Source organism: Anolis sagrei, chromosome 3 (genome assembly GCF_037176765.1).
Source record: "Anolis sagrei isolate rAnoSag1 chromosome 3, rAnoSag1.mat, whole genome shotgun sequence".
Lineage (NCBI taxonomy): Eukaryota > Metazoa > Chordata > Lepidosauria > Squamata > Dactyloidae > Anolis > Anolis sagrei.
In genome coordinates, this window is record NC_090023.1 from 77995133 (window position 1) to 78009301 (window position 14169).

The 14169-nt window shown below is 40.1% G+C and overlaps 1 protein-coding gene across 19 annotated transcripts in view; it reads left to right on the plus strand.

Moving 5' to 3' along the window:
• The first annotated feature begins 449 nt into the window (after positions 1–449).
• The window catches only part of CASK (calcium/calmodulin dependent serine protein kinase), a 145048-nt gene continuing 131328 nt past the window's right edge, over positions 450–14169 (plus strand). For 4 of the 19 annotated variants that reach the window (XM_067466728.1, XM_067466733.1, XM_067466737.1 and 1 more), the window contains exon 1: positions 458–1132. In XM_067466728.1, coding sequence (XP_067322829.1) covers positions 1074–1132 — 59 coding nt within the window. In that variant the 5' untranslated portion in view covers positions 458–1073. Of the gene's footprint in view, positions 1133–1508; positions 1556–14169 lie in introns of those variants that run through there. The other 15 variants (XM_067466731.1, XM_067466730.1, XM_067466734.1 and 12 more) reach the window with 8 other exon arrangements.

Here is a 14169-nt window from a genome sequence, read left to right on the forward strand (position 1 = left end):
GCCGGAATCACTGGGTTGCTGTAAGTTTTTCGAGCTGTATGGCCATGTTCCAGAAGCATTCTCTCCTGACGTTTCGCCTGCATCTATGGCAGGCATCCTCAGATTGTGAAGTCTGTCGGACACTAAAGAGGAGCTTCAACGCAATGCCTATGTGCCCTGCCGTTTCTCAGCCCCAGCATTGCCGCTAGTCTCTCCGACCGCAAGGAAAACCTTCTCCTTTTCCCTTTCCCCGTTCAAATGACGTCAACAACCCCCGCGCCTGCGCAGTACAAACTCTTCGCCGTTTCCCCGTGAGGGGAGTTGTGGGCGTGGCTTTGCTCGGAGCAGGGAGGAGGGAGGAGGAGGAAGGAAAAAAAAAAAGCCAGCTCTGCTCCCCTCCCCAACTTAGCCCTGAGCGCGAGAGCGCGCGTTCTAACGTAAAGGGAGGATGCGCGCGCATGCTTGGCTCTGGGCGGTTGCGTGACTGATAAGAAAGGTGTCGGCGGCCGCGGCGGTGACGCGCAGGCGCGCGCGCACGCACCCTGTCTCCCTCTGTGTTTCTCCCTTCATCAAACGGCGTTGGGGTGGCGCGTGGACGGAGCCGCGCCTTTCTCTTCGCCTGGGCGCGCGCTCTCTCTCTCTCTCTCTCGTTTCGAGGAGGGAGGGAGCGAGTGTGTGAGTGACTGAGGGAGGGAGTGAGTGTGTGTGTGTGTGTGTGTGTGGACAAGAAGCGGGGGAAGGGAGCGAATGAGGGGCTCGCTCTGCCTGCCTGCCTGCCGCGGTTTCATCCTCCGTCTCCATCCCCTCCATGGATTAATCCCCGGCGGCCAAAGGTGAGAAGAAGGAAGGCGAAGAAGAAGGAAGAAGACGACGACGCCGGGAATTGTGAGGGACACGCGGGGAAAGGCTGCGGCCCACCGCAAGGAGCGGCCACCGAGGGGGGCTTTTCCTAGCGCGGCCATTGGAGGATTTGGCCGGGATTTTAGCGCGGCGGCGGCGGCGGGGAGCGCGGAGGAGGAGGGGGAAGAGGAGGAGGGGGACCGTGCCCGCGGCCCCTCCCGCCCTGGGGCGGCTCGCCTCCCCCCCGCCGGACCATGGCCGACGACGATGTGCTCTTCGAGGACGTTTACGAGCTCTGCGAGGTGATCGGCAAGTAAGTAGCAGAGGCACCCATGGAGGGGAGATGGAGGAGGCAGCCGCGGAGGGAGGAGCGGCGGTGGGCTGCAAAGCCTCCTCCCCGACCGCGCGGGGGGAGGGGGGCAAGGAAGGAAGGATCCTCGGGAACCGCTCGGGGCTCTTCCCACCTGGGGAAAGGGAGCCCTCTCCTCTCTCCCCCCTCCTCCGGCCACCATGATTAAACGGGGCTCCTGCAGCAAAGCGGGGCTTCTCCTCCTCTCTCTCTCTCTCTCTCCTACAAGGTAGACAAGGCAGGGACGGGGTGTGTTTCTCCTCCTCGGCTCCCCTCCCCCTCGCTCTCCTTCCCTCCCTCCCTCCCTCCTACCAATGCCAGGTGCCTTCCTTGGGCGCTGCTGCATCATCAAACCGGCTCGTTAGCGGCGATATAAAGGACACTCAGGTAATACTCGGGTGCTTTTTTTCCCATCCCCACCGTGGATACATACACACTGTAGAGGTGACACACTTTGGGCCTTTCCACACAGCCATGTAACCCAGAACATCAAGGCAGAAAATCCCACAATATCTGCTTTGAACTAGGGGCCCTTCCACACAACCCTATATCCCAGAATATCTGTTTTGAACTGGGTTATCTGAGTACACACTCAGATAATGTGGGATTTTCTGCTTTGGTATTCTGGGATATAGGGCCATGTGGAAGGACCCTGGGTTATCTTGGGCCCTTTCCACACAACTGAATAAAATCCCACATCTCTCTGAGATATATGGCAGTGTGGACACAGGGACCTTCAACACAGCCCTATATCCAAGAATATCAAGGCAGAAAATCTCACAATATCTGCTTTGAACTGGGTTATCTGAGTCCACACTCAGATATTGTGGGATTTTTTTACCTTGATATTCTGGAATACAGGGCTTTGTGGAAGGGGCCTCAGATAACCCAGTTAAAGTATTCTGGGATTTTCTGCCTTGATATTCTGGATTATATGGCTATGTGGAAGGGCCCTGAGCCCACACTGCCATTTATTCCAGTTCAAAGCAGATAATGTGGGATTTTATTCAGCTATGTGGAAGCTCCCTTTGACACCACTTTAACTGTCATGGCAGAACGCTATGGAGTTGTGGGAGTTGTAGTTTGGCGAGTGACTAGAGAAGGCTAAAGACCTTGTAAGGTGACAACTCCCATAATTCCATAGCATCGAGCCATGGCTGTTAAAGTGTTGTCAAACTGCATCAGTTACACTATGCAGATGCACCCCCAGTTGGGATAAAGCTGGAAGGCCTTTCAAAGGCAACAACCACTTTTGCAGAAAACTAAAGTTGCAAGGGTGGTTGGCTGAACTGCCACTCAGGCTACCTGGAGTGTCCAGTTTGACAGGCGGTTTGAAAATGCCAGGCCAAGTGGTTTGTCTTGGAGAGGGAAACCAAATAAGCTTGGTAATTGAAGGAGATGAAAGCAGAGGTTTTTGTTTTTGTTTTTTGTCTTCCCCAATAACTGTATCATAGTGGGAGATCTGGGACTCTTTGTGCTAGAATAAAAATTGTAGTAGACATCTACTGTATCACTTTAGTAGCTGAATAACTTTACCTTGTATCCATCTGAAGATGTTTTGGCAGTTAAGTGAGTTTGTTGCCATTATGATTTTGTAAGGGCAAATAAATGTTAAGGAAAACATTTTTGGTTGTTTCTGCTATGATTGTTACATTCAGAATGAAAAATGACTTGTTACTGCAAGAGGGTGTATGAGAGAAATATTTTGTAGCAAGATTGTTGTAATATTTCTTCCAAAGATGTAATTTCATGTAGCTGAAGTTGGATACATGTGATCTTGTTAACATCCTTTGCCAAACTCCTGCTTTTAAAAATGCTTTATGTTTTTTGTGTTCCAGGTTCTTCCCAGTTTCAATCATTTTTAAAATTCTGGCTATTAGAGCAATGTTTGTATACATGGCAACATTTAGTCAGAATCATATCTACATCAGTAAGAAATTCCTATTGGTTTGTTTGGAAATATAATTATGTTGTTGGTCCCTACTATTGTTGGTAATACAGGGTCAATATCCTTTATATGAAATGCGTACAACTAGAAGTGTTTTGAATTTTTTATATTTTCAGATTTTGGAATATTTACAATTGTATATATTGTATGTACATGAGATATCCTGGAGATGAAATTCAAGTCTACACACAGAATTCATTTATATTTCATATATACCATGTTCACATAGCCTGAAGGTAACTTCAAACAATATTTTTAATAATGCTGTGCATGAAACTAAGTTTGTGTGCATAAAACCACCAGAACACAAAGATGTCACTTTTTCAGCCTTCCATGTGGACAATTTTGGATTTTTGGAATTCCATATAAGGAATGCAAAACTGGCAGTTTTCTTCTCTCTTCCTATTTTTCTAAATGTGGAAGTAATCTTATTTTTCATCCAAGCCTTCCTTGTGTTAGAGATGTTGCATTCTAATCACAATGTTTTGTATCTGTAAAAATATGCCAGCCTCCTTGTGGGTCTGAGTCCTCCACCAGAAAAGGTCAAATTGGAGTCACTTAGGCCATGGCCTTTCAGACTTGGTCTTCTTTCCACAAGTACGTCACTTGGCCACTCTTTGAAAGTTGCATGTTTCACATTTTAAAATCTTTTTAATGTTAATGTTTTTTCCTGTATCTTTTAACTTGGTGCTGTTTTATGTAATGTAGTAATTTCCTCCCAATATTATTGGTGGGCATCTCCTCCTGCTTCCTCTTCCTTTTTCTCCTTTATTTCTCAAGCATATGTCAGATCTTCTCTGGAAGGCTTCAGAATTCCTTATTTGTGAGGTGTCTCCAGGGAATGAACAATTTGTGTGGTGCCCCCAGAGAATAGACCACTCCATCCAGATTATTTTGAAGATTTTTTTTCCAAAACCTAAAGCATTTTATAAAAAGTTACGTTCAAAAAGTTCTTTGAAGGCTAATTTTTTCAAGTTGAACAATTTTGGAAAACTACTATAGCATAATGGCAGAACATTTGCTTTGTACTTGTCCTTAGCATTTCAATTAGTCAGAACGATCTTTATCTGAAATCATGGACTGATCATTAAGATTAGGTGATGTTCACTGAGATGAACAAATAGTTTGGGGTGCATTAGGTACTTAATAATTTTCCCATACCTATTTTGTTATTTGGTTCATATTTAGGGGGAGGGTGTCTGCTTATTGTACTGTGAGGGTACATATGGCTGTTGTTTGGTTAAGGGTCTTCTCTGTTGTGACTCCCTCTATGAGGAGAAGGCTCTCCATTAAAATTAGGCAGACTCCCAATATTGACTGTTCCCACTGCCAATTGAAGTTCTATCTGCTTCCCCTGGTGTTTTCTGTTCATTTTCCTAAATGTAACTCTTACAGTTGTGTGTATTCCTTCAAGACACCTGTTACCTTATGGCAACCCCATAAATTTGAAAGGGTTTTGATAGGCAAGGAATATCAAGGTAGTGTTGCCAGATCCTTCCTCTAAAATATACCATAGAGCACAGGGTATTTATTGGCTACTGTTCAAGCAGTAACCCATGCTGACCCTGCTTAACTTCCTAGATCAGACAAGATCTGGTGCCCATTTTATGAATGATGTGATATGTTTTACTATTTGAATGTTTTATCTTATGAAGAATGTTTTATTTATCCTTTTTATGATTGTGGAAGGCTTTCGATTTCAAAATGGAAAAGCAGTATATAGATGTATACAAATATTTAAAGGAGTCATTTATAAATTCTAAAAACAAATAGCTATAGGCAACATTCCCAGAAGTAATGCCTGACCATACAGTGATATTTTAAAACAGGGGTCCCCAAACTAAAGCCTAAGGGCAGAATGTCACCCTCTAAGGTCATTTACTTGCCCTAAACTTTAGACTTGAAGTCACACAACAACAATCCTAATTAACTTGATGCTATCATTAGCCAAAAGCAGGCCCACACTTCCAATTGAAATACTAGTAAGTTTATGTTGGTTAAAATCATTAATTTTAAATATTGTAGCATTCTTTCATATTTTTGTTTGCACTACAAATAAGATATGTGCAGTGCGTATAGGAATTTGTTCATATATTTTCAAACTATAGTCTGCCCCCAGCCCCAGCCCCCCCCCCCCACACCCAAAGCAGTCTGGGTGACTGTGAACCAGCCCATTGCTTTAAAAAATTGAGGTTCCCCGCTTGAAAATAATGGTTTTTGCTGGGATACACATTTTTCATGTTTTTAAGACAGTTGTCAATAGACCCAACACACTATACTTCCCCTCCTCTGATCTCTATTATATTTTTTAAAACTGTATATAAGCCCTTTTACTTCAGACCAGTGAGATAATATGTACAGAGAATCATGTACTTTACCATAGTGTTTAATCAAAAGTAAACATTCTACTCTCTGATTTCTAATTAGTGAAGAAATGAACAAGGTGCTTACAGGCTGGAATCAGTTATCTACTTTTATGGGTTGTGGAAGTATGCCAGAGATAGGATGACTATGTAGGTATCACAATTGGTGAACACCTCATTTAAGGGAGAGGATTAACTTATCTGTTTTAAAAGAGCCACATATCTTAAGAAGATTCATTGAGGTTCCGAAGCATTGTAAATTATCCCCTAGTCTTCAGTATACAATTCTAAAGAAAAATCCTAGAGCCAATCATTTTTTTCCATTCTGGCCCGGATTTTGCCTATACATTCCTTTAATTGCCTTTGGAAATCAATGACTTAGATCAGGAAATTGCCATGTAGAGTTTAATACTTTAGGTTCTTGCAGATCTCTCAGCCATTTTTGGATTTGTTGATTTAGTTTATTTTCTGACTCAGTTTGGATGGTAAGCATACCATTATAATAGTTTGACCCTAACTGTAGAGAAAGATTCAGAAGGTAGTGCTGGATAACTTCTCTTCTACCCTCTAGGCATGGCTATTTAACATGCCTCAAAGTTTTTCATGTGCCCCAACTTTTTAAATACCCTCATGAAACTTCTGAGTTATACCATTGAGGAATCCGGATGGTATGCAGATGATAACAGCCCCGGCTCTCTTTTTTTCCAGTCCCATGGTAGTGGTGCAAAATGTAATTAGGTGTCTAAAGTCAATTTTGGTATGAATGAAAAATATAAATGCCTCATCTAGAAAGAAGCTTAATCTAAAAAAAAAATGGGCAGAAATTGATAGAGTTATACAGTTGACCCAGGCTGTGATAGTACTCCCTCTAAAGAGTCTGATTTTCAGTTTGACAGTTTTTCCATCCTCAAAGTTTAGATGGTACTATTTGCAGGAATGATTTTTTTTCCAGTTTTAATTGGTTGCCAATTGTAACTTTACCTAGAAAGAGCAAGAGAGGTGACTTTGATTTAGTAACATATATCTACGCTTTTATATTTTTAATGGGCTTTACTTGGAGTACCTCTTGAAGATGGTCTGGAAACTATATTGCAAAAGCTGTAGATGGTCTTTGATCAGGTTTTACCTATTCTGTATCGCTTACATTGGTTGCCTCTCTGTTTCTGGGCCTAGTTTAAAATGCTACTATTACCCTTCAAAACCAGGTTACCCGACACAACACTTCTCGAGCTATCTGATGTGTGAGTCCAACAGAAGTTTACTTGTCCAGTGTGAGACGAACTGGTACCCAATAATTGGCTACAATTGTTTCTTTCTTAGAAACTATCCATGTGGCAACAATTGATGATGTATGGACCTCAGCCATTCACATATCACTTTTGAATAGCACTGACCTGAAGGGCTACCTACACCTGTATGAGCCTCCACACAATTTCTATTTATCACCCAAGATCATAATCTCTGAATTGCCAGTGAATGCTATGAAATTGGGAATTATTCCATAAGCCCCCCTCTTCCTCATAGATATCTTTAGAGTGCCTTTGGAAATGTGAATGTCCATTTCTTGTTGGCTGTTAAGCGCATTTAAATAAATTGCAATCTGCATTTAGTCAATATTGTGTAGTGTTCTGGGGGGAAAAGACAATATAAAACTCAGCTTTTTAGGGGGTCCCATACTGGCGAAAGGTGATAAGTCAAATAAATAAAAATAGGAATTGTGCTACTATTTGTAATGTTCTATGGAGAGCTTTTTCCTGGTTTGATCACCTTGTATTCTTAAATGTACTGTAATCTTTGTGGTCTCTGTGTATGATCTTTAACAGTAGATCTATTCATATGGACTTTTTAGTCAAAACTGTTTAGGCCTCCTTGATTTCAAGCTAAAACTAAAATTGGATGTAACCCTATGAGCTCTTCCCACTCCTCCTCCCCTCCCCACACACATACTTTTCAAGTTCAACTTCAAAAACTTTTTCCAAATTTCCCTCCCTCATATGTTATTTGAAAGTCTACCATTGATAAATGGTTTCACATACAAAATTATTTGAAATATTGTGTATAAATTTATTTTTATGTGTATTAGGTGTATATGAAACTTACATGAATTTAGTCTTGAGACTTGCACCACATCTCTAAGATACCTCATTGTATAAATACAAATATTTTAAAAAATAAAATCAGAAATCTAGAATACTTCTTATCTCAAGGATTTTGGATAAGGGATACTTGGCCTATATGTGCTTTGGGGAAGGGCTAATGGAGAAATTCAGGTGTCTGTACTTTAATAATGATAGTAATAATAATAATAAATTAGTTGTTACCCACCTCTCCTAATGGCTTGAGGCAGAGTACATCAAAATCAAAACATATCAAGACATATAAAATACATACAAGAAAATATGTATTTTATTTTTTATATATATTTTTTATATCGGGGCTGCCAATGAAAAGATTCTCTGGGCGATGGTTGCCAATCAGGTTATGGTTGGTTGGAGTAAGCATCCACCAGAGGACCTCAGTGTCCTAAAGGGCAGGTTGTGCTGGAGGAGGCGATCTTGTAGACAACCTGGACCCAAACCACATAGTATTGTCTTGTCAAGTCTTTTTAGTGGATATCAGAAATATTGCCACTATCAACTTATTTGTAATTGTTATAGTGAATATGTTGTGATGAAAGTTTAGCTGTCCTCCATGGCCTCTCATACATGTTTTTATTTTTGTTAGGGGAGGGGGCGGAAATTAGTGTACCATATAGATTAGTCTCAAACTCAAAAACATTTCATGATATTTATAGTGGAAATATATTCAGACAATACTGTGAAATAGGTAGTATTTTTAGTGAATGTGTTACATGAAAACATATTCTTTTTCTTCCATCTATGTGATAGTCGAATATTTTATTAGTCATTAAAACCTTTGTCTTGTAGTGTAACATTTCAGCTTCCCATTAATGATATAATCTTGGGATTTTTTTTATTTTAACAAATACCTATGGTCATATTGTGTTTTGTGTTGTGTTTTGATAAAATTGCAGGTATATTATTAGGCTTGGAGGATTTTACTCCACGTAGTTAGTTCATAACGAAATATGCAGTTATTCAAAGGATTGGAAAGCACAGATACAGTTTTGGTTTCCATTTAGACGAAAAATGTTACGCTTATTTCTAAACATGAAAATTAACAAAATCATTGGTTAAACCACTAATGGAATCTGCTAGCACTTCAACATTTACAGATTTGATCTCATTTTTGGAACTGGAAATGAAGACATTCTTGTTCAGTGCATCATCTCCTACTCCTTGCTGCTAACAGTTTGCCTGAAAGGATCATGTTGCTGGTTCATAGTTGCATATCTGGAGTTTCAGGCTAATGTAGAAATGCAGTGAATCCTGTTTGATTATACTGAGTAGAGTTTATGTGGAATAAAGGCAGTCATTTGCAGTTTGGTTTACATAGTGATAGAGATGTAAATTTTAATGTCTTCAGTACTTTATTCACTTCGCATTGTTCTTGTAGTCTGAATAGTGAAAAATCATGTCATTGTGTTATTTATATGTTGACACATATGGAATATTCATCTTTCTATAATAATGAGTTCTGCTGTGCTGCGCTGACAGGATTGTAACCAAAATGGGGCAACTGAGAAAGAGGATCAGCAAGCCTAGAAAAATCCTCAGGTTTTCAGAAATAACACAATTCTTCTCTGCCCCACCTGCCCCCCAATCCCAATATGGAGGCCAGACCTAAGGACCGTGGAATCTATTCATGTCAGAGGCATAATGTTCAGCGGGCATGCCTAATGACTGGACCATACATACAGTGGGATTACCTGCATGTACAAATTTACATCTGAACTTTTGTATGACCAATCATAAACTTTAACAGCCTGATTTATGCTTTAAACATTTTTAAATGTCCAGGGATCTGTCAGTAAATCTTGAATCTATCATCCACTGAAGCTTTATAAATCTCTCTTTTTTACAGCTTCCCATGGGGACTGTGTTGAGTAGGGTGGGGATGGTCAGAGGAAAGAAGTAGAATGAAAAGCTTTGGTATGTTCAGTTGCTTCTAAAAGACTGGCAAGCAGCATTCTGGATGGATGACTTCAGTAAGCCTTGAAGCCAAAAGTGTGGGTCTGAATGGAGCTACCACCATATCATAGTTTTATGGAAGTCTAAATAGGAGCACTCTACATTGCAATCAGGAAATCAGAAGACGCTTACTTCTTGGGAGGAGAGCAATGTCCAGTCTCGATAAAATAGTAAAGAGTAGAGACATCAGACTGGCAACAAAGATCCGCCTAGTCAAAGCCATGGTATTCCCTGTAGTCACCTACGGATGTGAGAGCTGGACCTTAGGGAAGGCTGAGCGAAGGAAGATCGATGCTTTTGAGCTGTGGTGCTGGAGGAAAGTGCTGAGAGTGCCCTGGACTGCGAGAAGATCCAACCAGTCCATCCTCCAGGAAATAAAGCCCAACTGCTCACTGGAGGGAAAGATACTAGAGACAAAGTTGAAGTACTTTGGCCACATCATGAGGAGACAGGAAAGCCTAGAGAAGACAATTATGCTGGGGAAAGTGGAAGGAAAAAGGAAGAGGGGCCGACCAAGGGCAAGATGGATGGATGGCATCCTTGAAGTGACTGGACTGACCTTGAAGGAGCTGGGGGTGGTGACGGCCGACAGGGAGCTCTGGCGTGGGCTGGTCCATGAGGTCACGAAGAGTCGGAGACGACTGAACGAATGAACAACAACAACACATTGCAATCTACATTGCAATATTTTGATGCACGCCTCATGGGTAGACTGTGTGGTCATGGCTGGTTTTTAATAGATTAATCTATATTTCTAGTTGGTTTCCATGTACATGAATATGAAGGATTGGAGTGCTATCACTGCTTAGAGAGCTTGAAACAACACCAACCATAGGACCTGTTTCTGGCGCTTGGAGTATATTGTTAACAAGACTTTTTAAAAAGTATGGTCAGTCCTGGTTAGTACTTGGATGAGAAACCACCAAGGAGCAGGCACTGACAAATACCTCTGAATATGTCTTCCCTAAGAAATCCTTGTTGAAATTTATTGGGTTGCCAGAAGTCATAAAGCAGACTGAAGACACGGAGTGAATGAGTGAGAGAGGGAGAGAGAGAGAGAGTTATATGCAAATTTAGAGGTTAAGCAATTATCTAACAGTGACATGTCAGACCAGAGGTTCAGGGGTCATTGGTAAATTAATTGAAAGTATGCCATGGTACCTTTGTATAGGTATACCTACTTATGCTGCCTGACATTATTTTGTTTCCTACAGTATTGTGGGTAAGTGCCATGCATAGATAAAGCTAGAACTACTAATAAAGCACAAGGGTCTGCAGCTTTTTCTTATGTATTTTTAGGTGTCACTTTTGTGTGTGTGTCAGAAGCGACTTGAGAAACTGCTAGTTGCTTCTGGTGTGAGAGAATTGGCCATCTGCAAGGACATCGCCCAGGGGACACTCAGATGTTTTTGATGTTTTGCCATCCTTGTGGGAGGCTTCTCTCATGTACTCTCATGGGAACCTGGAGCTGACAGAGGGAGCTCATCCACGCTCACCCTGGATTCGAACCTCCAACCTATCGGTCTTCAGTCCTGCTGGCACAAGGGTTTAACGCATTGTCACATTAAATGTTTACATCATAAGGTGTTAAATATAAAACTTGGGGGGGGGGTGGATTCTTGAGAGTCAAATTTGACTAGCTCCATTCATAGTCTTGATGTACTGCTTCTACTTGAAAACGGTAAACCATTATGACTTTGGACTTGTCTCTCTAAACAAACTATATTTCAGAATATTTTTTCTGTAATAGTTAATATTCTTTTTGATGAAACAGGTATGATGAAAGTTTCCAGGGAAAAGTGATTGTGCACAACCCATGGAGAAAAATTAATGTATTATACATTGCAACTTTCAGTACTTATTCTTAGTAATACGCATCATTTAATTTTTGTCTAAACTTTGTTCTCTTAAAGTCCTACAAGACTTACTCTGCTCATATATGACATCTGTTCTATTAGAATCACATATATTGATGATACTGATGGGTCTATGGACCGTAATAAATATTGTTGTTGTTGTATATATTGATTGAAGTTATTCTACATACCAGAGGAATGGTTTTGAATCAATTACATTTTATGGATAATTTTCCAAGGGCAAAGGTCATTATGGAAGTTATTGAAATCTGAAATCAGTTGCATAGTTTTCATTTCCACAGGGACATGTGGGATCCAGAGTGAAAATCCTGAATTGGAATGTATATATTCTGTATGGGTAGTTTTCTTTGAGATCAATTTATAACTTCAGTAACTAGTCACTACAAAATGTATTTGTTTCCATGTTAAATATTTATATTCACTATCCCTATACTTTGTTTTTTGTGTAATTTAGTAATGAGAATACCAACAGAATCATTTCTATATTTTCCTAATATCATGTGGAAAATAAAAACTTGTCTATTGGCAATAGTGGATAAATGGATCATCTTTTGTACAGAAGCAACATGCTACTGAATCCGTTTTGTTTCATCTAAACAGCTTGTCTTCAAAACCAATGTGGTTTAGTTTAATATGTTGGATTTTTTTCATGTCAGGAGCGACTTGAGAAACTGCAAGTTGTTTCTGGTGTGAGAGAATTGGTCGTCTGCAAGGATGTTGCCCAAGGGACACCCAAATGTTTTGATGTTTTACCATCCTTGTGGGAGACTTCTCTCATGTCCCCTCATGGGGAGCCAGAGCTGACAGAGGGAGCTCATTCGCGCTCTCCCCAGAGACCTGTTGGTCTTCAGTCCTGCCGGTACAAGGGTTTAACCCATAGTGGCACCGGGGACTCCAATGTGTTGGATGAAAGCCACAAAGATTTGGTTTGGTTTACTATCTTCTTAGCCACAAAGCTCGCTAGATTACTTTAAGCCAATCTTTTGTACGTTTGTTAGTTGGAAAAAGTGTGCATGTGTTTGGGAATGATGGCTAGGTTCTAAACCTTCTGTGAGCAGAGTATTCTCAGGAAAGAGTGCTCCCTCAAACTGATGCTGTTGTTTTTTGCAGGGTGGGGTTGGGGATTGAAGAACATTTTTGTTGATATCCTTTCAACATCCCAAATTCAATTCTAAAGGTTCAGGTCTATACAACAATAAAAGAGTCTGGAAAAAATGGTCCCCATTTCTTTTAACAGTGGCATTTGCTGTGTCAAAGGCATTTTCACTCATGAAATAGTTCCTTGGGTTTTTCTTTGAAAGAGAGCTGGAATAAAACTGAAAAATTAAAATTATAATTCATGCCTAGCAGCAAGCTTTATTGGAGAATTTGGCATATCTGAAAATATATTACTACAATAGAAGACAAATACATAGGGTGAAAAAATACTACTGATGTGGTTTGACATCAGGAAGGAAAAGAACTACAGTTTCACAAAGATTTGTATGGATTTACCTAATTTGTGGTTTGCAAAACTGTTAATGAAGACATGTGTATCTTTTTTATGAAAACCAGTGTGTTGTAGTGGTTTGAGCATTGCACTATTATTCTGGAAATTGGGGTTCAAAGAACAGAGTACAAAGAAGAAAGTAATAGCAAATAGCAACTGAATATCCATGTTCAAAATAAAAGATGCGGGAATTAAAAAGGTCTGTCTTCACTCAAAAGTGAAATGCATTGCCACAAAACCACAAAAATACATATAAAGACTTAATGGAAAGTATATACTCAATTTTAACTTAAATATTTTCATATATTAAAAACAGATTAGTGGGAATTTCTCCTAATACATGTTGTTTCCCCCTCTTTTGTATCTCGCTAATAAGGGAGATACACCGTGGGGGCATTTTCTACTATACACCCCGATTGTTGAATATGCTGCTCTTAGAGGCTTAATTGCACTAACGCTGGTGACATTCTGACATCAGGCAAAACCCCGGCTTTAATTGCATCCAAATCTGCTCATTTGAATGGTTGTTCACTGTCTTAACACTGGTTTTAAATGATCTTATTTTTATAATTTATTACATTGTCTAATACTTATTGTTTTAAATTATTCTAGGCTGTTTAATTTGCATGCTGCCATGAGGTTATTATATATAGCCCAAGATATAAACATTTTAATTTTTAAAAGTAAAAAAAAAATCCCCTCGTATACAGTTTTGTTTACATTTTTCCTTAATATCTTATTGAGAATTTTTTTAAGTTTCTAGTTGCATTGCAGAATTCTGAAAAATGAGTTTTGGGCTCACAAGTGTACTCCAAGTCATACACATTTTGAGATTTAGCTTAGTAATCATTGTGTGTCTAAGTTCGTAATTAAACTTTTGGATACATAATGTGCCTGTGTCAGAGAAAGAGGATGTGAAAAAGCAACTGGTGATAAATGCGTATTTATTTACATATGAGTAGAGTGGACACAGTATTCTGATCACATGGCAAGAAGGCAGGGGGCTGTGTAGTGTATAAACATTTTCTGAAAGGAGAGGTGCATGGGTTCATGTATTGAACCAATGGCAATCTACTCTGATAGCCTTAGTCTAAAATGTGCAAGTACAATTGCAGCTGTTGGAAATGGATCTTGATAAGTTATCTCTTAGGTATGATTTTAATCTTTTGTTGAATTATTGTTATCTGTGGTGGTCTGACCTTTTTGGAAGTAACAAGCCATTTATATGTTTTG